Below are 27702 nucleotides of genomic sequence, written 5' to 3'. Positions count from 1 at the left end.
GCACACACACACGCGCACACACACACACACACATGCATACAAACACTCCTCTCACACACACACGCACACACACACACACACACACACATGCATACAAACACTCCTCTCACACACACACGCACACACACACACACACACATGCATACAAACATTCCTCTCACACACACACACACACGCATACAAACACTCCTCTCACACACACACGCACACACACACACATGCATACAAACACTCCTCTCACACACACACGCACACACACACACACACACATGCATACAAACATTCCTCTCACACACACATGCATACAAACATTCCTCTCACACAGACACACACACGCATACAAACACTCCTCTCACACACACACACACACACACACACACATGCATGCATGCATACAAACACTCCTGCACATACGCACACATCTTTCATCCCAACCACAACAGACAACCTACTTGGTCAAAGACAGTGGACACCATTCCTCCTTGGTTATTCTACTATAACCTTGATAATTGCCCATTTCCTCCCTTTTGTGTTCCACTCCACACCTCAACATATTGTGGTTCTACAATTATCTACTCCAAAGTTAAGACTTCTCCCACAAAATCAGAATGGTCATCTTTAAGATATCCCAAGATTCACACACACAGACACACAGATGCACACACACAGACACAAACACACACACATATAGACACACATACACACACACACTCCTACACACACACACACTCACAAAAACACACACACATATAGACACATACACATACACACAGACATGCACAGACACTCCTACACACACACTGACACACACACAAATACACACAGACACTCCTACACACACAGACACACACAAACACACAGACACTCCTACACACATACATACAAACTCCTACACACACACACAAACACACACACTCCTATACACCCACATGCATGCATTCCTACAGACACACACACTCACACAGACCCTCTCTCATACACTCACACATACACTCCCACACTCACACACAAACACCCTCTCACAGACACTCATAACTCCCCCAACACACACACACATGCACACATAGACATATAAGTGTGTGCCGTGAATTTGTACTTGCAGAATTACATTTAACTTTGCTCAAAAACTGCATGAATCCATGTAAGATTCTGTAAATCCATTTTTTAGATTAGAATCAGTCTGACCATTGTGGCACAGACTGCCTCACAGGGAGTTAACACCTTCAATACCTTATCTGGGCCGACATGACACCAATTGTTAAAGTGCACTTGAGAATGTAACTTTTTAAAAAAGTTTTGTGATTTACATATGAAAGAACTGAAACCAATATGGTCATTCTAAAAGATGAGAGACTTAACAAACAGGCCAGGTCTTTTTCAATATATAGTTTCAGTTACACCAGGCTGTAAACTTTTGCAATAAATTCTGAGTCTTACAATCTTATTCTCCACAACCACCTGATGAAGGAGCAGCGCTCCAAAAGCTAGTGCTTCCAAATAAACCTGTTGGACTATAACCTGGTGTTGTGTGATTTTTAACTTTTAACAGGAGAAGACAGGGTAGATAAAGAAAATCTATTTGCACTGGTTGGAGATTCTAGAATTAATGACATAGTTTAAAAAACTAGGCCAGACCATTCGGGAGAGGTGTTAGGAAGTACTTCTACACACAGAGGGTGATGTTCTGAGGAAGGGTCACTGGATCCAAAACATTAACTCTGCTTTCTCTCCACAGATGCTGTCAGACCTGTCAACTTTTCCAGCAATTTCTGGTTTTGTTGCTGATTTACAGCATCTGCAGTTCTTTTAGATTTTAACAGTGGAGGGGTGGATGTTTGGAACTCTTTTCCACAAACAGCAGGATCAGTCATTAATTTTAAATTTGAAGGAGATATTTGTCGAGCAACAGTGATAAGAGATATTGTCCAAAGGCAGGTAGATGGAATGAGGCCATAGATCTAATTGATCTAATAGAACATGTGGAACAGGCTGAATGGCCTATTCCTGTTCCAATGTAAGTTTGTCAACCTCTGGTCTGGAAGAATGTTCAATGGACAAATGTGCCAACTTATTGACGATGATCTGACTGGTATTCCTTATGTAACACCTTCAACATTCTTGCCTTCCACCGTTGAAGCATAGTGGCAACAGTGTGTCCCACCTTTAAGATGCACTGCAATCATTCACAAAGGCTTCTGAGACAGCGCCTTCCAAACCCATAATAACTCAGAATGTTAAGGACAGCAAATGTTTTTTATTCACTCATGGGAAGCGATCATCACTGGCTGGGCCCAGCATTTATTGTCCATCCCTAGTTGTCCCTTGGGAAGGTGGGGGTGAGCTGCCTTCTTGAACCGCTGCAGTCCATGTGCTGTAGTTTGACCCACAATGACCAGAGGGAGGGAATTCCAGGATTTTGACTCCGTGACAGTGAAGGAACAGTGATATATTTCCAAGTCAGGATGGTGAGTGGCTTGGAGGGGAACTTGAAGGGGGTGGTTTTCCCATGGACCTGCTGCCCTTGTCCTTCGAGATGGAAGTGGTCATGGGTTTGGAAGGTGCTGTCAAAGGATCTTTGGAGAATTTCTGCAGTGCATCTTGTAGGTGGTACTCACTGCTGCTGCTGAGTGTTGGTGATGGAGGGAGTGGATGTGGTGCCAATCAAGCGGCTCTTTGTCCTGGATGGTGTCAAGCTTCTTGAGTGTTGTTGGAGCTGCCCCCATCCAGGGCAAGTGGGGAATATTCCATCACACTCCTGACTTGTGCCTTGTAGAGGATGGACCGACTTTGGGAGACAGGAGGTGAGTTACTTGATACAGTGTTCCTAGCCTCTGACCTGCTCTTGTAACGTTGTATTTGTGTTCTGAAACCATAGAGTTTCTTTTCAAAGCCAACCCCCAGGATATTGATAGTGGGGGATTCAGTGATGGCACTGCCATTGAATGTCAAAGGGCAGTAGATAGATTGTTTTTTTATCGGAGATGATCATTGTGGGACATTTGTTTGGCATAAATGGTATGGAGGGGAAGGTCTTAATGAGAAAAGGCTGAGGGAACTGAGGCTGCTTTCATTGGAGAGAAGAAGGTTGAGAGGTTTAAGATAATCAGAGGGTTAGACAGGGTGGACAATGGGAGCCTTTTTCCTCGGATGATGAAGGCTAGCACAAGGGGACATAGCTTTAAGATGAGGGGTGATAGATATTAGGAGTATTTTCTTCACTCAGAGAGTAGTAGGGGCATGGAATGGCCCACCTGCAACAGTAGTAGACTCGCCAACTTTAGGAGCATTTAAACGGTCATTAAACATACATGTAGATAATAATGAAATGGTGTGTGTTAGATGGGCAATAGATTAATTTCATAGGTCAGCGCAACATCGATTGCTACAGGGCCTGTACTGCACTGGAATGTTCTATGTTCTACATTCTAAATATTACTTGCCATTTTTCAGCCCGAGCCTGGATATTGTCCACGTAGGAGCGAATTACTGCAGATGCTGGATTCTGTACTGAAAACAACAAATGCTGGAGATCACAGCAGGTCAGGCAGCATCCAGGGAGAGAGAGCAAACTAACGTTTTGAGTCCAGGTGACTGTTCATCAAAGCTGATGGGAGACAGCATTTATGCTATAGCTTGGGAGATTGTGGGGTTGGTGGGTTTAGGGAGTTGGTGGAGAATAAATGTCAATAGTTCAGATTGAATGATCAGAATGTGAGAATGTGAAATATTATCTATGCTTTGTTGCAATTAGCTTATTGACTGCTTCAGTATCTGAGGAGTTGTGAATGGTGCTGAACACTGTGCTATCATTGGTGAATCTCCCCACTTCTGACCTTATGATGGAGGGAAGGTCATTGATGAAGCAGCTGAAGATGGTTGGGCCTAGGACACTCCCCTGAGGGACTCCTGCAGAGATGTCCTGGAGCTGAAATGACTGATCTCCAACAAGCACAACTGTCTTCCTTTGTGCCAGGTTTGACTCTAACCAGCAGAGAGTTTGCCCCCTGATACCTGTTGATTCCAGTTTTGCCCAGGCTCATTGATGCTACACTTGGTCGAATGCAGCCTTGATGTCAAGGCCTGTCCCTCTCCCTTCCCCTCTGGAATTCAGCTCTTTTGTCCATGTTTGACCCAAGGCTGTAATGAGATCAGGAGCTGAGTGGCCCTGGTGGAACCCCTTCTGGGTGTCACTGAGCAGGTTCTTGCTGAGCAGTTGCTGCTTGATAGCACTGTTGATGATCCATTCCATCACTTTCCTGATGATCGAGAGTAGACTGAAGGGTGCTAATTGGCCGGGTTGGATTTGTCCTGATTTTTATGTACAGGACATACCTGGGTAATTTTCCACACTGTTGGGTAGATGCCAGTGTTGTAACTGTACTGGAACAGCTTGGCTAGAGGTTTAGTAAGTTCTGGAACACAAGTCTTCAGTACTATTGCCAGAATGTTGTTAGGGCCCATTGCCTTTGTAGGATCCAGTGTCTTCAGCTATTTCTTGATAACACATGAAGTGAATCGAATTGGCTGAAGACTGGTATCTGTAATGTTGGGATCTACTGAAGGAGGCTGAGATGGATCATCCACTTGGCACTTCTGGTTGAAGATCCCTGTGAAAGCTTCAGCCTTATCTTCTTGCCCTGATCTGCTGGGCTCCTCCATCATTGAGGATGGGAATATTTGTGGATCCACCTCCTCCAGTGAGTTGTTTAATTGTTAATTCACGACTGGATGGGGCAGACAGCAGAGCTTTGATCGGATCTGTTTGCTGTGGGATCGCTTAGCTTGATCACTTGCTGCTTATGCTGGTTGCCAGGCAACTAGTCCTGTTTGGTGGCTTCACCAGGTTGACACCTCATCTTCAGGTATACCTGGTGCTGCTCCTGGCATGCCTTCCTGCACTCCCCATTGAACCAGGGTTGATCCCCTGGCTTGATGGTAATGGTTGAGTGGGGGATATGCCGGGCCATGAGGTTACAGATTGTGCTGGAGGACATTCTGCTGCTGTTGATGGCCCACAGTTCCACTCAATCCACGCCTCTCAATATTCTGTAAGTTTCAGTCAATCCCCCTGCATCGAGTACAGACGCAGAGTCTTGAACTGCTCCTCAGATGACTGACCTTCATCTCTGGGATCATTCTTGTAAATCTGCTCAGGACCTCCTCCAATGCTAGCACACCTTCCCTTAGATAGGCAGCCCAATCAGCGCACAATATTCTAAACACTGTCTGACCCAAGCCTTACACAACCTCCGTTGTACAAAGTCCCCTCATGCTTCAGACATCTGAGAAATTTCCCCATTTAGAAAATAGTCTATCTCTCTATTCTTCCTACCAACGTGCATAACCTCTTACTTTCCCACGTTGTATCCCATCTGCCATTTCTTTACCCACTCCACTCAGCTGCAATCCTTTGGCAGGCTCCGCACTTCCTCAACACCACCTGTCCCTCCACCTACCTTTGTATCACCTGCAGACTTAGCACCAGATCATTAATGTAGAACGTAAGTAGTTGTGATCTCAACACTGACCCTTGTGGAACTCCACTATTCACTAGCTGCCTTCCTGACAAAGACCCCTTTATCCCCACTCACTGCCTTCTGCCAGTCAATCCTCTGTCCATACCAGTACCTTGTCCCTAACTTATGAACTTATTTAGCAGCCTCCTGTGTGACACCTTGTCAAAGACCTTTGGGAAATCCAAATGGATCATATCCACTGGGTCTCCTATGTCTTACTTGCTCTTTGCCTCCTCAAAGAAATCCAGCAGATTGGTCAGAGATCCTCTCCCTGTCACGAAGCTATGCTGACTCAGCCCTGTTTAACCATGCACTTCCATGTACTCTCCACTCTCATCCTTAATAAATGGCATCTAAAATCTTACCAACAAATGAGGTTACATTAACCGGCCAAAACTTTCCTGTCTTCTGCCTCTCTCGACAATGCCTTCCAGCACATCTCCCCCACTTCCAGCATCTCCCTCCTTGAACCCCACCCCTCCAACAGCAACAAGGATAGAACTCCCCTGGTCCTCACCTTCCACCCACCAACCTCCAGATACAACATATCATCCTCTACCATTTCTGCCACCTACAGTCAGACCCCACCACCAGAGATAGATTTCCCTCCCCACCCCATCAGCATTCTGCAGAGAGCACGCCCTCCGCGAATCTCATCAGATCCATGCCGCCCCTCCCACCAACCCGCCCTCCACTCCCGGCACCCCTCCCCTGCCGCCGCAGCAAGTGTAAAACCTGCACCCGCACCTCTCCCCCCGCACCCCCCTCCATCCAAGACCCCAAAGGATCCTTCCACATCTGACAGAGATTTTCCTGCACCTCCAAACATCTCATCTACTGTGTCCATTGCTCTCAATGTGGTCTCCTCTATACTGGGGAGACAGGACACCAACTCGCAGAACATTTCAGGGAACATCTCTGGGACACCTGCAACTAACACCCCCCCCACCCTGTGGCCAAACACTTCAACTCCCCCTCCCACTCCACCAAGGCCATACAAAGCCTGGGCCTCCTCCACTGCACCAAATCTAAACTGCCCGAAGCCTGGAGGAAGAACGCCTCACCTTCCACATGGGACCCTTCAACCACACAGGATCAATGTGGATTTCACCAGTTTCCTAATATCCCCTCCCCCCATCTCATCCCAGATCCAACCCTCCAACTCAGCTCCACCATCTTGATCTGTCCATCTTCCTTCCCACCTTTCTGCTCCACTCTCCATCCAACCTATCACCATCACCCCTAACTGTATCTACCTATTGCTTTCCCAGCTACCTTCCTCACATCCCCACCCTGACAATCCTGGTTCTCAGCCCTATTCTCCCCCCACCTTACATTCCTTATGCCCAAAACATTGAATTTCCTGCTCCTCAGATGCTACTGACCTGCTGTGTTTTTCCAGCACCACATTTTTCGACTCTAAAATCTGACCAACAACTGAGGTTAGGTTAACTGGCCAAAACTTTCCTGTCTTCTGCCTCCCTCCCTTCTTAAACAGGGGTGTTACATCAGCCATTTTCCAGTCCTCTGGGACCATCCCTGACTCCAGTGATTCCTGAAAGGTTACCACCAATGCCTCTACAATCTCATCAGTTATCCCCTTCTGACCTCTGGGGTATAGTCCATCTGGTCCAGGTTATTTATCCACCTTCAGAGCTTTTAGCTTCCCCAGAACCTCCTCAGCGATGGCCACAACACTCACCTTTACCCCCTGACTCTTCTGAAGTTCTGGTTTGTTACTGGTATCTTCCAAGTATCTATTCAGTTCCTCTTCCATTTTCTGTTGCCTATTATTCCTTCTCTGGCCACAATTTCCACTGGTCCAAAGCCCACTCTTGTCGCTCTCTTAACTTTTAGGTATCTAAAAAACCCTTGCAATTTTTGAGTTAATAGCATGGAAACAGGCCCTTCGGCCCAAATCATTCATACTGACTAAGTTTCCCAAATTCAACTCATACCATTTCCCTGCATTTGGTCCATATCCCTCAAAGCTTTTCCTATCCATATACCTGTCCAAACGCCTTTTAAATATTGTAATTGTACTCGCCTCTACCATTTCCTCTAGTGGCTTGTTAAATCCATGCACCACCCTCTCTATAAAAAGGTTACTCTTTTTAAATCTTTCCCCTCTCACCTTAAACCTATGCCCTCTAGTTCTGGTCCCCTGCACCCAGGGAAAAAGACCTGCCCCTCACGATTTTATAAACCTCTATAAGGTCACCCCTCAGCCACCAACACTCCAAGGAAAATAACCCCAGCCTACTCAGCGTCTCCCTGTGGCTCAAACCCTCCAACCCTGGCAACAACCTTGTAAATCTTTTCTGAACCTTTTAAACTATTGCAATCTCTTTCTATAAGAGGGAGACCAGAAAGGCACACTATATTCCAAACGTGGCCTAACCAATGTCCTGTACAGCCACAACATGACCTCCCAACTCCTGTACTCAATGATCTGATCAATAAAGGAAAGCATACCAAACGCCATCTTCACTATCCTAACTACCTGCAACTCCACTTTCAAGGAGCTATGAACCTGCACTCCAAGGTCTCATTGTTCAGCAACACTCCCCGGGATCTTACCATTAAATGTTTAAGTTCTGCTAAGATTTGCTTTCCCAAAATGCAACACCTCGCATTTATCTGAATTAAACTCCATCTGCCACTTCTCAGTCCATTGGCCCATCTGGTCCAGATCCCGTTGTACTCTGAAATAACTTTCATCGCTGTCCACTACATCTCCAATTTTGGTATCACCTGCAAACTTACTAACTATACCTCCTATGTAAGGGCCCAGCACCGATCCTTGTGGTACTCCACTGGTCACAGGCCTCCAGTCTGAAAAACAACCCTCCACCACCACCTTCTACCTTCAAACCAGTTTTATATCCAAATGGCTAGTTCTCCCTGTATTCCATGTGATCTAACATTGCTAGGCAAAAGTGAGGACTACAGGTTCTGGAGATTAGAGTCATGATTAGAGTGGTGCTGGAAAAGCACAGCAGGTCAGGCAGCATCTGAGAAGTTGAAGAATTGGTGTTTCGGGCAGGGGCCCTTCTTCAGTTGTGAGGCTGGGAGCCTTGGGTGGAGAAATAAATGGGAGGGGGGTAGGACTGGGGGTGGGGGGGGGGGGAAGGTAGCTAAGAGTGCAATAGGTGGATAGAGGTGGGGGTAATGGTGATAGGTTGGAGGGGAGAGGGGAGGAGATAGGTGGGAAGGAAGATTGACATGTAGGACAAGTCATGGGGCCAGTGTTGAGCTGGAAGGTTGGAACTGGGATAATGTGGGGCAAGGGGAAATGAGGAAACTATTGAAGTCCACATTGATGCCCTGGGGTTGAAGTGTTCTGAGGCGGAAGATGAGGCGTTCTTCCTCCAGGTGTCGGGTGGTGAGGGAGTGGAGGTGAAGGAGGCCCAGGACCCCCATGTCCTCGGCAGAGTGGGAGGGGGAGTTGAAATGTTGGGCCACGGGGCGGTTTGGTTGATTGGTGGGGGTGTCCGGAGATGTTCCCTAAAGCGCTCTGCTAGGAGGCGCCCAGTCTCCCCAATGTAGAGGAGACCGCATCGGGAGCAACGGATACAATAAATGATATTGGTGGATGTGCAGGTAAAACTTTGATGGATGTGGAAGGCTCCTTTAGGGCCTTGGATGGAGGTGAGGGAGGAGGTGTGGGCGCAGGTTTTACAATTTCTGCGGTGGCAGGGGAAGGTGCCAGGACGGGAGGGTGGGGAGGGGAGAACCAGTTCCACCACAGAACACACCAGATGGCCCCCTTCTTTAAAATAATTTCCCTTCCCACGTGGTGGAAGATGCCTTCCAGCGCATCTCATCCAGCCCCTGGTGCTCACCTTCCACTCCACCAACCTCCACATAAACCATATCATCCGCCGACATTTCCGCCACCTCCAAACGGACCCCACCACCAGGGATATATTTCCCTCCCCAGCCCTTTCCGCCTTCCGCAAAGACCGTTCCCTCCGTGACTACCTGGTCAGGTCCACACACCACACCCCCACCAACAACCTCCTATTTACCTTCAATCTGAAAATATTTAAGAGATTGTCAAATTGGTAGCTATCACTAACCTATAAAGTTGCAGTTTACCTTTGATGTCATTGTTTTGCAGTGGGCCCCTGATCCAGGACTTCGATTATCCTGTTTCTAAAAGAAAACTTACAAAGTTTTCTCTGAGTCAAAAAAGTAAGCAAAAAGCGCCTCTTGATCCCTGCACGACGTTGCCTCCAAATCCCCTGAACTATGTATTCACTCAGGCTGTGTCTCACTCTGGATGGGATCTCTCCTTCCTTCACGTGTAAAGCTTAACTGATCCAACATTAAACCTAAAAAGGAGTTTCAGTATAGGAAGGACCTCTCCATAACCCCACGTCCTGTTGTATGTTGGCCCTGCGTAATAACAGTGACAACATTAACTCAGAGCGTTATTACGGTAAATATGGAATAACAATTGCTAAACTACATCATCTGCTTGTTATGCTTGAGCCCTGTTATTGATTATAAAGAAAGACAAATGTTGATGTAAAATAGTTCCTGTAATCAAGGTTAAGATAAGTTCTGGAGACCAATGTGCAATAAACAAAACTGCATGCTCTGAAATGATCATTTAATCTTAGTACATCAAAACCAGGCAACTGAGTCACTGTCAAGAAACTTGCACCTCTGTTTTCATTCACACTTTTATACGTTGATATATTGGACATGAATTGGTTACTTGTGACTGTTCAGCTGGGAAAGACTATGGAGCCAGACTTTATAATGTGCATACAAACCATATTTCAGGAGATGTTGTTAATTGGACGTAGATGTTGCTGCCTGGCTAGCGGTTTATTGCCCATTCCTACTTTCCCTGGAGAAGTGGTGAGCTGGATATTGACTCATCAGCAATGAAGAAAAGGCAATATATTCCCAAGTCAGGATGGTGAGCGGCTTTGAGGGGAACTTGCAGGGGGTGGTCTTCCCATGTATCTGCTGCCCTTATCCTTCCACATGGAAGTCGTGGTGGGTTTGGAAGATTGTCAAGGGGAGATGGTTAGTTTTGACCTTGTTGACAGACAGTGCCTGACCATTGGGTGGTGGGCATGTTACTTGCCAGTTATTGGCCTAAACCTGAATGATGTCAGGTGCCACTGTATGTGATACAGATTGCTTCATTATTTAGTAAGTTGTGAATGCTGCTGAACATTATGACATCAATGTACATCCCCAATTCCAACCTGATGAAGAAGGCAAGCTCTTTGATGAAGCAGCAAGACCATTGGAGTAAGACATTATCCTGAGGAGCAGCTGCTGCGGTCTGTCGGGGTTGATCTTTGGGAAATCAGAACTCTCTTCCTTTTTGCTTCCTTTCTGTCTCCAACCAATGCACCATTTTCCCTGTGATTTACCCTTGACCCCAGTTTAGCCAGAGCTGCTTCATGCCTCACACAGTCACACGCTGCTTTGATGTCAATGGTGGTGGCTGTCACTACACCAACTGAATCCAGTTCTTCTGTCCATGTTTGGATGAAGGTTATCCTGAGGTCTGGAGCTGACCCTGGTGATATTCGCCTTCATCACTCTGCTGATGGTTGGAAGTAGACTGATCAGGTGATAATTGGTTGGGTTGGATTTGGCCTGCTTTTTGTGGACAGCATATACACCATAAAAACCGAAAGAACTGCGGATGTTGTAAAACAGAAACAAAAACAGAAATTGCTGGAAAAACTCAGCAAGTCTGGCAGCATCTGTAGAGAGAAACCAGAGTTAACATTTTGGTTGCAGTGACTCGTGATATGCACCATATTGTGTTGGAGCTGCACTGAAACAGCTAGTTCTGGAGCAGAAATCTTCCGTGATTATTTGGAGATGTTGCCAGGGCCTATAGTCTTTACTGTATCCAGTAACGTCACCACTTTGTGATATAACATGGAGTGAATTGAATTGGCTGAAGACTAGCAGCTGCGATGTTGGTGGCTGTGGGAACACGCATTTCTGGCTCAGCACTTTTGGCTGAAATAGGTTGCAAATGCCTTTTCCTTGTCCTTTATACTCAGTTAACATGCTCACATTGATTTCCTTTTGTAATTTGTTTAATACAGTTGCTTTCTTTCATATTTCTTTCAAACCATCAGCTGTGTTAAATCTACACACAAAGATTTTATGCAATTCATAACCAGAAAAAATTAATCGCTGCACAACATTATCTACGCTACATAAAACAGCTCAAAGGAAACCTTACCCAACAGAATGTTATAGATTATTTGTCATTTTAACTGTGATGTCATTTCCCTTTGGGCTATTTACATCATCCCTCTGTGATACTGATTGAAGTTGTCACTTTTTCCCATTTACCAATAAGTACAGGACTTCCTCACATTTGCTTTATTGGTTGAAATATCAGGTCATTGTGAGGCAGCTAAATGTGATGTCTCACAGTGAGCAAAGTGACAGCCTGTCTTCCAGCAACAGCCAATGGGACAACTCCATTACTGAGCCTCTGGCCTGGAAAAGCCTGGTCTGTTGAACTGTGCCTTAGGGAAAGGAAGGACAACGAATCACAATCAAGTATAGCAGCAAGTACATTAAAACATCATGAAGCCAAAGATTGTGGTAATTTTGCAGACAACACATTGGGATTTTCACAGGCAAAAGCTGGATTTCGGAGCTGGCAGTTAAATAATTAACTTAAGAGAACAGGTAATTAACGGTTGCTTTAATTAGACATAGATAGCGATTTTGTCCATTACCCTAGCTGTTAGCAGCTTGCAAGCATCAACCAGACAACAGGAACTGGAGCTGGATGAGCTGAGGATTATTCGAGAGGCTGAGAGGGTGATCGATAGAAGCTACAGGGACATAGTTACGCCGGAGAACAGAGGTAGCTGGGTAACAGTTAGAGGTGGGAAGGGGAAGAAACAGGCAGTGCAGGGTTCCCCTGTGGTCGTTCCCCTAAAAAATAAGTATGCAGCTTTGGAAACTGTTGGGGGGGACAGCCTTGCAGGTGTAAGCTGCAGTGAAGGGGTCTGTGGCTCTGAGATTCAGAAGGGAAAGGGGGAGAAGAGGAGAGCGCTAGTTATAGGGGACTCTCTAGTTAGAGGGACGGACAGGCGGTTCTGTGGACATGGGCGAGACTCTCGGATGGTTTGTTGCCTCCCAGGTGCTAGGGTCCGAGACGTCTCGGACCGTGTCTTCAGAATCCTTAAGGGGGAGGGTGTGCAGCCAGAAGTCGTGGTACACATTGGCACCAACGACATAGGTAGGAAGAGGGGTGGGGAGGTCATTCAAGAGCTCAAGGAGTTAGGCTGGAAGCTAAAAGCTAGGACAGACAGAGTCGTCATCTCTGGGTTGTTGCCGGTGCCACGTGACAGAGAGGCAAAGAATAGGGAGAGAGTGCAGTTGAACACATGGCTGCAAGGATGGTGTAGGAGGGAGGGCTTCAGATATTTGGACAATTGGACTGCAGTCTGGGGAAGGTGGGACCTGTATAAACAGGACGGGTTGCACCTGAACCAGAAGGGCACCAATATCCTGGGGGGTAGGTTTGCTAGCACTCTTCGGGGGGGTTTAAACTAATTTGGCAGGGGGATGGGATCCGGACTTGTAGTCCAGCAAGTAAGCTAGCCGTGTGTCAGGATGTCCAAGACTGTAGGGAGGCTGTGGAGAAGGTAGCACTGACAGGGACTACTTGCGGACACAGAGATGGGCTCAAGTGCGTATACTTCAATGCAAGGAGTATCAGAAATAAGGTGGGTGAACTTAAGGCGTGGATCGGTACCTGGGACTACGATGTTGTGGCCATCACGGAAACATGGATAGATGAGGGACAGGAATGGCTGTTGGAGGTTCCTGGTTACAGATGTTTCAGTAAGATTAGGGAGGGTGGTAAAAAAGGAGGGGGGGTGGCATTGCTAATTAGAAATGGTATAACGGCTGCAGAAAGGAAGTTTGAGGGGGATCTGCCTCTGGAGGTAGTATGGGCTGAAGTCAGAAATAGGAAAGGTGCAGTCACCTTGTTGGGTGTTTATTATAGGCCCCCCAATAGCAGCAGAGATGTGGAGAAACAGATTGGGAAACAGATTTTGGAAAGGTGCAGAAGCCACAGGGTCGTAGTCATGGGCGACTTCAACTTCCCAAATATTGATTGGAAGCTCTTTAGATCAAGTAGATTGGATGGGGCGGTGTTTGTGCAGTGTGTCCAGGAAGCTTTTCTAACGCAGTATGTAGATTGTCCAACCAGAGGGGAGGCCATATTGGATTTGGTACTCGGTAACGAACCGGGACAAGTGGTGGGCTTGTTAGTGGGTGAACATTTTGGTGATGGCGACCACAATTCTGTGACTTTCACCTTGGTTATGGAGAGAGATAGGTGCGCACAACAAGGAAGTTTTTACAATTGGGGGAAGGGAAATTACGATGCTGTAAGACAGGATTTGAGGAGCATACGTTGGGAGCATAGGCTGTCAGGGAAGGATGTGGTGGAAATGTGGGACTTTTTCAAGGAGCAGATACGACGTGTCCTTGATATGTATGTACCGATCAGGCAGGAAAGAAATGGTCGTGTGAGGGAGCCTTGGTTGACGAGGGAGGTTTAATGTCTAGGAAAGAGGAAGAAGGAGGCTTACATAAGGTTGAGGAAACAAGGTTCAGACAGAGCAGTGGAGGGATACAGGATAGCCAGAAGGGACCTGAAGAAAGGGATTAGGAGAGCTAAGAGAGGGCATGAAAAATCCCTGGCGGACAGGATCAAGGATAACCCCAAGGCATTCTATGCGTATGTGAGAAACCTGAGAATGACGAGAACGAGGGTAGGTCCGATCAAGGACAGTGGTGGGAGACTGTGTATTGAGTCGGAAGAGATAGGAGAGGTCTTGAACAAGTACTTCTCTTCAGTATTTACGAACGAGAGGGACCGTATTGTTGAAGAGGAGAGTGTGAAACGGACTGATAAGCTAGAAGAGATACCTGTTAGGAAGGAAGATGTGTTGGACATTTTGAACAACTTGAGGATAGACAAGTCCCCCGGGCCTGACGGGATATATCCTAGGATTATGTGGGAAGCAAGAGAGGAAATTGCAGTACCGTTGGCAATGATCTTCTCGTCTTCACTGGCAACTGGGGTGGTACCAGGGGACTGGAGAGTAGCGAATGTTGTGCCCCTGTTCAAAAAAGGGAATAGGGATAACCCCGGGAATTACAGGCCAGTTAGTCTTACTTCTGTGGTAGGCAAAGTAATGGAAAGGGTACTGAGGGATAGGATTTACGAGTATCTGGAAAGACACTGCTTGATTAGGGACAGCCAGCACGGATTTGTGAAGGGTAGGTCTTGCCTTACAAGTCTTATTGAATTCTTCGAGGAGGTGACCAAGCATGTGGATGAGGGTAGAGCAGTGGATGTAGTGTACATGGATTTTAGTAAGGCATTTGATAAGGTTCCCCATGGTAGGCTCATGCGGAAAGTCAGGAGGCATGGGATAGAGGGAAATTTGGCCAATTGGATAGAAAACTGGCTAACCGGTCGAAGTCAGAGAGTGGTGGTAGATGGTAAATATTCAGCATGGAGTCCAGTTACAAGTGGAGTTCCGCAGGGATCAGTTCTGGGTCCTCTGCTGTTTGTAATTTTTATTAATGACTTAGAGGAGGGAGTCGAAGGGTGGGTCAGTAAATTTGCAGATGATACAAAGATAGGTGGAGTTGTGGACAGTGAGGAGGGCTGTTGTCGGCTGCAGAGGGACTTAGATATGATGCAGAGCTGGGCTGAGGAGTGGCAGATGGAGTTCAACCCTGCCAAGTGTGAGGTTGTCCATTTTGGAAGGACAAATAAGAATGCGGAATACAGGGTTAATGGTAGGGTTCTTGGTCAGGTGGAGGAACAGAGGGATCTTGGGGTCTATGTACATAGATCTTTGAAGGTTGCCACTCAGGTGGATAGAGTTTGTAAGAAGGCCTATGGAGTATTATCGTTCATTAGCAGAGGGATTGAATTCAAGAGTCGTGAGGTGATGTTGCAGCTGTACAGGACTTTGGTTAGGCCACATTTGGAGTACTGTGTGCAGTTCTGGTCGCCTCACTTTAGGAAAGATGTGGAAGCTTTGGAGAGGGTGCAGAGAAGATTTACCAGGATGTTGCCTGGAATGGAGAGTAGGTCGTACGAGGATAGGTTGAGAGTTCTCGGCCTTTTCTCGTTGGAACGGCGAAGGATGAGGGGTGACTTGATAGAGGTTTATAAGATGATCAGAGGAATAGATAGAGTAGACAGTCAGAAACTTTTTCCCCGGGTACAACAGAGTGTTACAAGGGGACATAAATTTAAGGTGAAGGGTGGAAGGTATAGGGGAGATGTCAGGGGTGGGTTCTTTACCCAGAGAGTGGTGGGGGCATGGAATGCGCTGCCCGAGGGAGTGGTAGAGTCAGATTCATTGGCGACCTTTAAGCGGCATTTGGATAGGTACATGGATGGGTGCTTAATCTAGGATAGAAGTTCGGCACAATATCGTGGGCCGAAGGGCCTGTTCTGTGCTGTATTGTTCTATGTTCTATGTTCTATGTTCTACAAACATGCCGTTGGGTGTTTTCCTCAATGAGAGGGAAGTCTGTCACCAGTGAGATTGAAAAGTTTAGGCTATGTCTAGGTGAGGGGCTGGTGCCCACAGTATTTCTGTGGTCTTTACAGCGAGAGTCACAAACATCTTGTCAGGCTTCACCGTCACATTTTCTGCAGCTTTGCTTTGTCCCCTTGGCAGCATCAGCCTGAGCCAGAGCACGGACAGACAAACAGGCGCCCAGCTAACTCTACATGTCGAAGCACTGGTACCTCAGGAACCTCAGACTTTTACAGTTGGTTGATGCTGACCTCTGCAGCATCCTGGAACAGGGCATTGACAGAATGACCCAATGGGTCCTTCCAGATTGGAATTGGAAGGACACACTCCCCCTAACAACCCCTGACCATTCTCCTACATTCACCTGGGTCTCTGCTTCAGGCTGAGCTGAGCACTCTTACCTGCATGCACTTTTAGAATACTGCGTACAATTCTAGTAGCTCTTCTATAAGTAGGATGCTGTTAAACTTTGGAGAATGCAGAAAAGATACACAAAGATGTCACCAAAACTAGAGGGTTTGAGTTAAGGGGAGATGCTGAACAGGCTGGGGCTGTTTTCCCTGGAGCTTCGGAGGTTGAGGGGTGACCTTATAGAGGTTTACAAAATCATGGGGGACATAGATAGGATAAATAGACAAAGTCTTTTCCCCAGGATAGGGGAATCTAAAACTAGAAGGAATAGGTTTAGGATGAGAGGGGAAAGGTTTGAAAAGGACCTGAAGGGTAACTTGCTCACACAGAGGGTGGTGTGTGTATGGAATGAGCTGTCAGAGGAAGTGGTGGAGGCTGGTACAATTACAACATTTAAAAGGCATCTGGATGGGTATATTAATAGGAAGGGTTTGGAGGGATATGGGCCAAGTGCTGGCAAATGGGACTATGTCAGATTTGGATATCTAATCAGCGCAGATGAGTTGGACCGAAGAGTCTGTTTTGGTGTTGTATGACTCTGATTCTATGTGTGTTGGGGTGTTGGATGGGAGTGGGGGTGGTGCAAGGTCATGTGACTATGAAACTTGGTGAAAGGCAGTAATACAATGAGGATTGAATGTTCACAAAGGGTTGGAAGGAGATGCCTGGGTCAAGAACATTGCGTGGAGCTCAGCATGGGAGAACACTGAGCAGGTCAGAGTGTGGGGAACAGCACCTGAACGTGTTGAGCCATTCATCTTACTCACATTGCTGAGACTCGTAGATCCTCCTGTTGCTGTATCAATGAAAGCAGCACACTCCTCTTCCTGATTGCCTTGGTCTCCTCTGCACATGTCCACTTGTTTGGAGAGGCTGTCTTCCTCAGCCTGTCCTTGGCCAAGGTCACTTATATGTAGTCCCTGAGCTTCCACAGCAGGAGCTCCAGGTGAGAGTGAGAGACACAGGGACTAACGTTCACTCGATCCCCCTCCAGCCTCGTGCTTGCTACAATCTCAGGAATCCAGGTCCATTCCTGATGAACTTTTGCCCGAAAGATCAATTTTCCTGCTCCTCAGATACTGCCTGACCTGCTGCGCTTTTCCAGCACCACTCTAATCTAGACTCTAATCTCCAGTATCTGCAGTCCTCACTTCTGCCATCTTTGACCACTGCCAGGCTCCCTTTAATGATAAAGGTTGAACACTTTGCAATATGGAACTCTGGAAGTGTGTATTTTGTGTGAGGTGAACTCTGGTATGTGATCTCCCCTTCGTTTAGGGTGAGGCCTGTGTTGGTGCTGCTCACAGTCTGAGTGGCTCACCAGAAAAACTGATCTATCGGCAATACTTATAGTGATCTATTGAGCCGGGAACCTAAAACTGATTGAAAGATGTATTAGTTAAAACAAAGAACTGCAGATGCTGGGTACCTAAAACAAAAACAGAAATTGCTGCAGAAACTCAGCAGGTCAGGCAGTGTCTGTAGAAAGAAAGCAGTTAAGGTTTCGAGTCTGGTGTTCTGATGAAGAGTCATCGGACTTGAAGCATTAACTCTGTTTTCTTTCGGAAATTGGAATTATGCCCCTTCCAGCGATTAACTATCAATCCGACTTTTTTACAAGTTAAGGAATCAATTCCACCCTGGCAGATCCGTATGCATGTTACTTGGCTGCAGGCTGATGTAGCACCCGAACTAAGCTCTATACGTATGTTACTCTTAGCTATTAAATCTAGGCAGGAGTGACTTACAGTAACAGTGTAACTGCATGTTTGAGAAAGGATCATTTAGGGTGAGCTGCTAATATGTACAACATGGCCACTGTTAGATTGAAGTCCTTTTCTGAGAATAAGTGATGTTTATGTCATGGTTTTGAATGCAGTACGACCAGTTTGATGGTCACCGCACTGAAGATAGTTTATGTTTATTGTCACCTCCAAAAGACAGAAAAAATGCTTTAAATTATTTTTGTCAGTTTTCCAGCTACAATGATACTCCGGCTGGTGTACACTAGAAGTGATGGAGCTCTAGCTCCTTCTGCTGATCTTTCTCATCTTTGTTGCTGAGATGGTACATGGGCAGTGGTTCAGTGGTTGGTACTGTTACCTCATAGTGCTAGAAACCTGGGTTTGGTTCCACCCTTGGGTAACTGTCTATGTGGTGTTTGCACATTCTCCCCATGTCTGCATGGGTTTCCGCTGAGTGCAGGTTAGGTGGACTGGCCATAGGAAGTGGTTCTGAGTCTGGGTGGGATGTTCTTTGGAAGACTTCCTGATGAAGGGCTTTGTCCAAAACGTCGATTTTCCTGCTTCTCGGATGCTGACTGACCTGCTGTGCTTTTCCAGGACCACTCTAATCTAGACTCTGCCTTGGTGGACCTGTGGCCTCTTTCTGCACTATAAGAATTCTATGATTTCGAATTTGCTGAAACTGCTTTCTAGAACATAGAACATAGAACATAGAAAAATACAGCGCAGTACAGGCCCTTTGGCCCTCGATGTTGCGCCGATCCAAGCCCACCTAACCTACACTAGCCCACTATCCTCCATATGCCTATCCAATGCCCGTTTAAATGCCCATAAAGGGGGAGAGTCCACCACTGCTACTGGCAGGGCATTCCATGAACTCACGACTCGCTGAGTAAAGAATCTACCCCTAACATCTGTCCTATACCTACTACCCCTTAATTTAAAGCTATGCCCCCTCATAATAGCTGACTCCATACGTGGAAAAAGGTTCTCATGGTCAACCCTATCTAAACCCCTAATCATCTTGTACACCTCTATCAAGTCACCCCTAAACCTTCTTTTCTCCAATGAAAACAGCCCCAAGTGCCTCAGCCTTTCCTCATACGATCTTCCTACCATACCAGGCAACATCCTGGTAAACCTCCTCTGCACCCATTCCAGTGCCTCCACATCCTTCCTATAGTATGGTGACCAAAAACTGCACACAATACTCCAGATGTGGCCGCACCAGAGTCTTATACAACTGCAACATGACCTCAGGACTCCGGAACTCAATTCCTCTACCAATAAAAGCCAGTACGCCATCTTCACTGCACTATTTACCTGGGTGGCAACTTTCAGAGATTTGTGTACACGGACACCAAGATCCCTCTGCTCATCCACACTACCAAGTATCCGACCATTAGCCCAGTACCCCATCTTTTTGTTACTCATACCAAAGTGAATCACTTCACACTTACCCACATTGAACTCCATTTGCCACCTTTCTGCCCAGCTCTGCAGCTTATCTATATCCCGCTGTAACCTGACACATCCTTCCTCACTGTCAACAACTCCACCGACTTTCGTATCATCCGCAAACTTGCTCACCCAACCTTCTAGCCCCTCCTCCAGGTCATTTATAAAAGTGACAAACAGCAATGGTCCCAAAACAGATCCTTGCGGAACACCGCTAGTAACTGCACTCCAAGATGAACCTTTACCATCAACTACTACCCTCTGTCTTCTTCCAGCCAGCCAACTCCTAATCCAAACTTCCAACTCACCCTCAATGCCATACCTCCGTATTTTTTGCATTAGCCTACCATGGGGAACCTTATCAAACACCTTACTAAACTTCACATACACCACATCTACCGCTTTACCCTCGTCCACCTCCTTAGTCACCTTCTCAATGAATTCAATAAGGTTTGTGAGGCACGACCTGCCCTTCACAAAACCATGCTGACTATCCTTGATCACATTATTCCTATCCAGATGTTCATAAATCCTATCCCTTACAATTCTCTCTAAGACTTTGCCCACAACGGAAGTGAGACTCACTGGCCTATAGTTACTAGGGTTATCCCTACTCCCCTTCTTGAACAAGGGAGCCACATTCGCTATCCTCCAGTCTTCTGGCACTATTCCTGTAGACATCCATTCTAATTAATTGTGACTCAATTAATTAAATGTGTTCTATTAACACATTCTGAAAAGGTACTGTTTTTAATCTCATTTTCACTATATGAAAATATTCAGTGCATTTAGCATCAAATAATTCAAAATGAAATCAGTTCTGTTTCATTATATTGCAAGATTATTTTACAAAGAAAGCAATAACTGATTTGGAATGTTTCCCTGCATCAGTTTCAGATGTTAATGCCTGGGTAGTTAGGAATTCACTCTGTTTGAGTCATATGCAAAAAGGTAAATGAACTTTGAATTAACTTGGAACTTTCTAACAATGAAACCCAAACAGAGCAACAATATTGTTTCAAAATTAAGTATCAATGGATTATGTCTGACTCCACAGACTGCGGTTAAACATCTGAATCCTCTCTGACCTTGTGTGGTTTTCTTTTTTTAGGAATACCTTTGTGGATATTCTCCGAGCTGTTCTTCTGTCCTTGGAAATCCTTATTGAAGATCCAGAGTTACAGATAAATGGATTTATGCTAATTATAGACTGGAGCAATTTCACATTCAAACAAGCCTCTAAACTGACCCCCACCATACTGAGACTGGCCATAGAGGGCTTACAGGTCAGAGATTCGTTTTAATAATTAAAACATTTTGCATATTCCTTTCTGTTCTAGGTTAGACTGAAATTTTCTGATGAAATAGAATGCATTGTGCAACTGTTTGTTACATATCGAACACACAATGATAGGGAGGTTCTTGCACAGGGACTTCCACTTAACAGAGGGGATATTGTATGGAAGTGAGGGAAAGGAATCTGAAGTCAAGTTGTGAGGAGCCATTACAGGTCTTTACAGGTTCCTGCAGAGTATTCTAACAAGGTGTCTCAGAGTCAGCCTTCCAGGGACTAGTGTACATCCCAATAAAGTACAGAAAGAGGAAACAAATTTATGGTCGAGACATACAGATGACGAGTATTCACATCGTTCATTTTAATTGAAAAATCAAAGCGTAAAAACACAGGGCACTGCTGAAAGTGAAGCAAACCAGGTATTAAGAATTAAATGATGGTAACGTTGAGCTATAAAAGCCAGTTGATGTAGCAGGAAGGAAGAGGGAAACACCTCCACATGAAAATGTTGTTGAAGTAGGAGACCATGTCTTTATTCAACAGAGCAAGAAACTTAATGTAATTAACAGGCAAGGAGCAAAAAGAGAGGAAGGGTTAGAGGTGCATTAGCCATTGTGTGGTTTATAAGAAGAATGTTTGCAAAACCGAAGGTGAGAGGCCAGCGATAAGTGGGTGAACATCTATCAAAAACAAAATCTTTCCTATGTTCAGGAATATAAGTCAATCAGGGCAATGAAAAATGATTAAGATTATCCCAGAGGAAGCAAAGGGAAAGAGAAAAGATAGAGGAAGATGTGTTTGATGGTGGGGATATTTAGTGGTGGTTGAAATGGTGGATGATAGAAATAGAAGAGCAAAACTAGGCCATTCAGCCCTTTGAGCCAGCTGCACGGTTCAGTATAACTATGACTGATCGTCCACTTGAATGTCTTTTCTCACACTGTGTCCATTTTTCTTTAGGTCCCTGATATTCAGAAATGTATTAGTCGTGACTCTAACATACTCAATGACAGAGCTTCCACAGCCCTCGAGGAAAGAGAATTCCAAAGATTCACAATCCTCTGAGTAAAAAGAATTCTCCTCATCTTAGTCCAAAGTGGAACATGAACATAAAACAGTACAGCACAGGAACAGGCCCTTCGGCCCACAATGTTGTGCTGAGTATGACGCCAAATGAAACTAATCCCTTCTGCCTGCCCTTGGTTCATATCCCACCATTCCTTGCATGTCCATGTGCTTATCTGAAAGTCATAGAGTCATAGAGATGTACAGCATGGAAACAGAACCTTCGGTCCAACCCGTCCATGTCGACCAGATATCCTAACACAGTCTAGTCCCACCTGCCAGCACCCGGTGCATATCCCTCCAAACCCTTCCTATTTATAGACCCATCCAAATGCCTTTTAAATGTTGCAATTGTACCAGCCTCCACCACTTCCTCTGGCAGCTCATTCCATACACGTACCACCCTCTGTGTGAAAAAGTTGCCCCTGAGGTCTCTTTTATATCGTTTCCCCTCTCACCCTAAACCTATGCACTCTAGCTCTGGACTCCCCCCTCCAGGGAAAAGACTTTGCCTATTTACCCTATTCATGCCCCTCATAATTTTGTAAACCTCTATAAGGTCACCCCTCAGCCTCCGACGCTCCAGGGAAAACAGCCCCAGCCTGTTCAGCCTCTCCCTGTAGCTCAGATCCTCCAACCCTGGCAACATCCTTGTAAATCTTTTCTAAACCCTTTCAAGTTTCGCAACATCTTTCTGATAGGAAGGAGACTAGAATTGCATGCAATATTCCAACTGTGGCCTAACCAATGTCCTGTACAGCCGCAACATGGCCTCCCAACTCCTGAACTCAATACTCTGACCAATAAAGGAAAGCATACCAAACGCCCCTCAAACCCCCTTATCGTATCTGCCTCCACCACCATCCCTGGCAGTGTGTTCCACACTCCTACCACTGTCTGTGTAAACATCTTGCCCCTCACATCTCCTTTGAACTTTTCCTCTCTCACCTTAAATGCATGCTACCTAGTTTTAGACATTTTAACTCTGAGAAAAAGATTCTGACTGTCAACCCCATCGATACACCTCATAATTTTATAGACTTCTATCAAGTCTCCCCTCAGCCCCCTCCACTCCAGTGAAAACAACCTGAGTTTGTCCAGCCTCTCCTTTTAGCCCATACCCTCTAACCTGGGAAACCTTGTCTACACCCTCTCCAAAGCCTCCCCATCCTTCCTATCGCATGGTGACTAGAGTTGAATACAACAAGTACCCCTTATTTTCAACTTGTGTCCCAGGTTCTAGGCTTCAGCTTTTTTCCATGAACTAAAAGGGGCTGTACGATAAAACATTTAAAGATCTGTCCAGGAGGAAGCATCTGTCCTGCATCTATCCTGTGTCCATCATTGATAAATCTTCAAAGAAAGCTTCCAAGTAGGTCAAAATGTGAGGGCACTTATGTTGTGAGAAATGGGTGATGGCTGCTTAGAGCTGTTGAAAAAATAAATGTTTGGTGAAGGAAGAACAAATTAATGTTAATTTTCCTCATTGCTGCACCAGGGGAATTCTCTATGAAGAGTGAAAAGAGGAGGAACCGGTCATATATCAATTCTTTACAGTAACTGTGACATGCTGAGACTTTAGTTTAAAATTCAGTCATGGGATGTGTGTGTGTCACTGACTGGGCCCAGCACTTATTGCCTGTCCCTAGTTGTCCCTTGTGAAGGTGGGGGTGAGCTGCCTTCTTGCAGTCCACATGCTATTGGTTGACCCACAATGCCCTTAGGGAGAGAATCCCAGGATTTTGACCCAACGACGGTGAATATTTCCATGTCAGGATGGTGAGTGGTTTGAAGGGGACTTCCAGGCGGTGGTGTTTGCATGTATCTGCATTCCTTGTCCTTCCTTCTGGATGGAAGGGATCATGGGTTTGGAAGGTGCTGTCTGAGGATCCTTGGTGAATTTCCTGTAGCTGGTACACACTGCTGTTATTGAGCATTGGTGGGGGAGGGACTGGATGTTTGTGGATGTGGTGCCTAGCAAGCGGGCTGCTTTGTCTGGATGGTGTCAAACTTCTCGAGTGTTGTTGGAGTTGCCCTATCCAGGGCAAGTAGGGAGTATTCTGTCACACTCCTGACTTGTGTCTTATAGATGGTGGACAGGCTTTGGGGAGTCAGGAGGTGAATTACTCGCTGCAGTATTCCTCACCTCTGACCTGCTCTTGTAGTCACTGTGTTTGGGGGGTTGCGGGGGGGAAGTGGAGGGGTCCAGTTGAGTTTCTAATCAATGGTATCCCCCCAGGGTGCTGATAGAGAGGGATTCATTGATGATAACACCATTGAATGTCAAGAGGCCGGTGGATAGCTTGTCTCTTACTCGTGGTGGTCATGGGCTGGGATTTGTGTGTTTTAAATGTCTGGAGGCCCAGATGTAACATGTGGGCACACACTGGACTCCTGTTTAAGAAGAGCAGAAGGTCTTTTATTGTCCTTGGCTTTCACTATGAATCAATGAAAACATTGAATTAGAATTTTTGAATTAGAACTAGAATCTCTACAGTTTGGAAACCACGGTGGTACAGTGGTTAGCACAGCTGCCTCACAGCGCCAGAGACCCGGGTTCAATTCCCGCCTCAGGTGACTGACTGTGTGGAGTTTGCACGTTCTCCCCGTGTCTGCGTGGGTTTCCTCCGGGTGCTCTGGTTTCCTCCCACAGTCCAAAGATGTGCAGGTCAGGTGAATTGGCCATGCTAAATTGCCCGTAGTGTTAGGTTAGGGGTAAATGTAGGGGTATGGGTGGGTTGCGCTTCGGTGGGGCAGTGTGGACTTGTTGGGCCGAAGGGCCTGTTTCCACACTGTAATGTAATGTAATCTAATCTAATCATTCAGCCCAACAAGTCCACACCGACCCTCCGAAGAGTAACCCACCCAGACCCATTCCCCTACCCTATATTTACCCCTGACTAATAATCTACACTATGGGCAATTCACCCTGACCTGCACATCTTTGGACTGTGGGAGGAAACCGGAGCACCCAGAGGAAACCCACACAGACACGGGGAGAATGTGCAAACTCCACACAGTCAGTCGCCTGAGGCAGGAATTGAACCTGGGTCCCTGACGCTGTGAGGCAGCAATGCTCAATATGTTGAGTAAGCTCCACATTGCCTCATTATTTAAAAAATAATGTACTGAAAATCCAGAAATAAGACCTAGAAGGTTACAATTAATTTCTGAAAATGGGAGTATTATTAATTATTTAACAATTCACAACTACACAGTAAAATATTGCACTTATAATAAAGCAGTTAAAAGTGTTAGGAACATATCCATCTGTCATGTAAATGTGTTAATTTATATCATCAACTGGTAAGAACATCACTTGGAGTCGAACAATTAAACAAAATACTTGCAAAAGCCAACAGCAGCCACTATTTACTTTGATATTTTGCTTCTCACATAAAACTGAAATCTTAATGTGTTTGACAATTCCAAGAGCATGAAAAGGGAATCTAAAGTGATAGCAGCCAAGTATATTAGAGTATGGGACTAGAGGAGGTCACAGAAATAGGGCAGTCTCAGGCCATGAAAAGAAGACAATTTTAAAGTCAGATGTTGCTTGACCAGGAGCCATTCTTGGTCAGTGAGTACAGAACTGCCATGGGAACTAACCTAAGACACAGACAGTACAATGTGACCCAGGCAATAGAATGGACATTTGCAGATATTAGATTGTAGGACCTGCAGGAGGACCAGGGGTGTGTTGGAATAGTCAAACAAAGGCATGGTTGAGGGTTTCTAAACCAGGTGAGCTGAGAAACTCATCCAAACCTGTCACAGACTTCTGTTCTGAAGAAGTTCTCTCAGACTCAAAAATTGAAACTCTGTTTCTCTCCCCACAAATGCTGCCAGCAATTCTTTTTTTCTCTTTTTTTAAATTCACATTTTAGCACCCACCATGTTCAATGTAATTGCAAGCAGACTGTTTTAAGCTCAGACTGCTTTAAGCTCAGACTATTGACAGGCAGAAGGTTAAAGCTGATCACTTGGGGAATGCTATCAAAGAGCTGAAGATGGCAAACTGAAACAGAAGGAAAAAAAAAGAGAGATGCTGAGCAATTCTTTTGCCTCTTTATTTCCAAAGGAAGACAAAAGGATTTGTAAGATAATTGTAAATAAAGAGTAGAATTTTCCCAGGGAGGAGGAGGCACATTTTATGGTAGAATGGGTCTTTAAATCCCCCAAAAGTAACACTAGCTTAGGATGCTAGAATCAACCTTTCTTCAGTAATGCTGTTTCTGAGGGAGCGAGGAACCCATGTGGTTCTGTGGGGATACCAATTAAACCAATCAGGGGTTCTGTCAAGCAGATGGCTCTGTATTATGTTCAGGGATGAGTCAGGATACCCAACAATTTGGAAATGCGTGTATCACATGCCAAATACATCAAGCCCAGAAGTGGAAGGATCCTCATGAGGTTCCATCCACTCCTTACACAAAAATAGCCGCAGAGTGAAGGGGAAGATTACTTCTCAAAATCGGCCATTGTTAGTAACACTGTAGGAAGTGGTGGAGGCTGGTACAATTACAACATTGATAAGGCACCTGGATGGGGATATGAATAGGAAAGGTTTAGAAGGATATGGGCCAAATGCTGGCAAAAGGGGCTAGATTTATTTAGGATATCTGGTCAGCATGGGTGAGTTGGAGTGAAGGGTCTGTTTATGTGCTGTAAGACTCTATGACTCTATCTGCACTTCATTGTTTACATAAGATTTAATATCATCACAGTGACACCTTTTATTAAAAAAAATCATAATGAACAACCCTAAACATATTGTTCAAATTGTATTTTTATGTCTCCTTGTGCAAGTGAGCACAGTTATTTTCGTATTTATTTGGCCTGTTTCTTCCCGTGTTATTCATGGTTCACACACAATGACTGAAAGTAGAAAATTGTTTGGGGAGTAATCAAGTTATTATCCTACCATAGTAACCCCCTTCTGTGTAACTGGAATGATTACACCCTGATATCAGAGTACATGTCTCTGTTACATTTGCTGAGACAAACATGATAATTGCAACATATAAGAGAGATGTTTGCAAACCTACACAGGATCAAACATTAAAGAGAATTATCTTTTAGAAAGTTTGTGATACTAGATTCCTCTTAAGTAGTAATATTTATCCACTTATACAGCTGTCAGCTTTAAGTGACTTCTTTTCTCTCTGTTTGACCTATTGAATGTTATTGCATTAAATTAAATATCATTTTAATGTCACCTATTAACAAAGTTGTGTAACAAGGGTATTACATTTTACGTCCTCCCACCATCTGTAAAGATGCAATTTAAGAAACTTCAAATTCTGTCCCATGAACTTGGACACTTTTCCCAAACCATCCCTTTAATCGGAGTGCCATTAGATTAGATTAGATTACTTACAGTGTGGAAACAGGCCCTTCGGCCCAACAAGTCCATGCCGACCTGCTGAAGCACGACCCACCCAGACCCATTTCCCTACATTTACCCTTTCACCTAACACTATGGGCAATTTAGCATAGCCAATTCACCTAACCTGCACATTTTTGGACTGTGGGAGGAAACTGGAGCACCCAGAGGCAACCCACGCAGAGACTGGGAGAATGTGCAAACTCTACACAGTCGCCTGAGGTGGGAATTGAAC

General features: G+C 45.4%; 1 protein-coding gene across 4 annotated transcripts in view; it reads left to right on the top strand.

Annotated features, from left to right (window-relative positions):
• The window catches only part of LOC140477513 (clavesin-1-like), a 121399-nt gene that overhangs the window by 33120 nt on the left and 60577 nt on the right, over positions 1–27702 (top strand). For all 4 annotated transcript variants that reach the window (XM_072571577.1, XM_072571574.1, XM_072571575.1 and 1 more), the window contains exon 3: positions 20834–21008. In XM_072571577.1, the coding sequence (XP_072427678.1) occupies positions 20834–21008 (175 nt within the window). The remainder of the gene's footprint in view (positions 1–20833; positions 21009–27702) is intronic.

Source organism: Chiloscyllium punctatum, chromosome 5 (genome assembly GCF_047496795.1).
Source record: "Chiloscyllium punctatum isolate Juve2018m chromosome 5, sChiPun1.3, whole genome shotgun sequence".
NCBI classification, from domain to species: Eukaryota; Metazoa; Chordata; class Chondrichthyes; order Orectolobiformes; family Hemiscylliidae; genus Chiloscyllium; species Chiloscyllium punctatum.
This window is presented reverse-complemented; position numbering and strand designations above follow the sequence as displayed.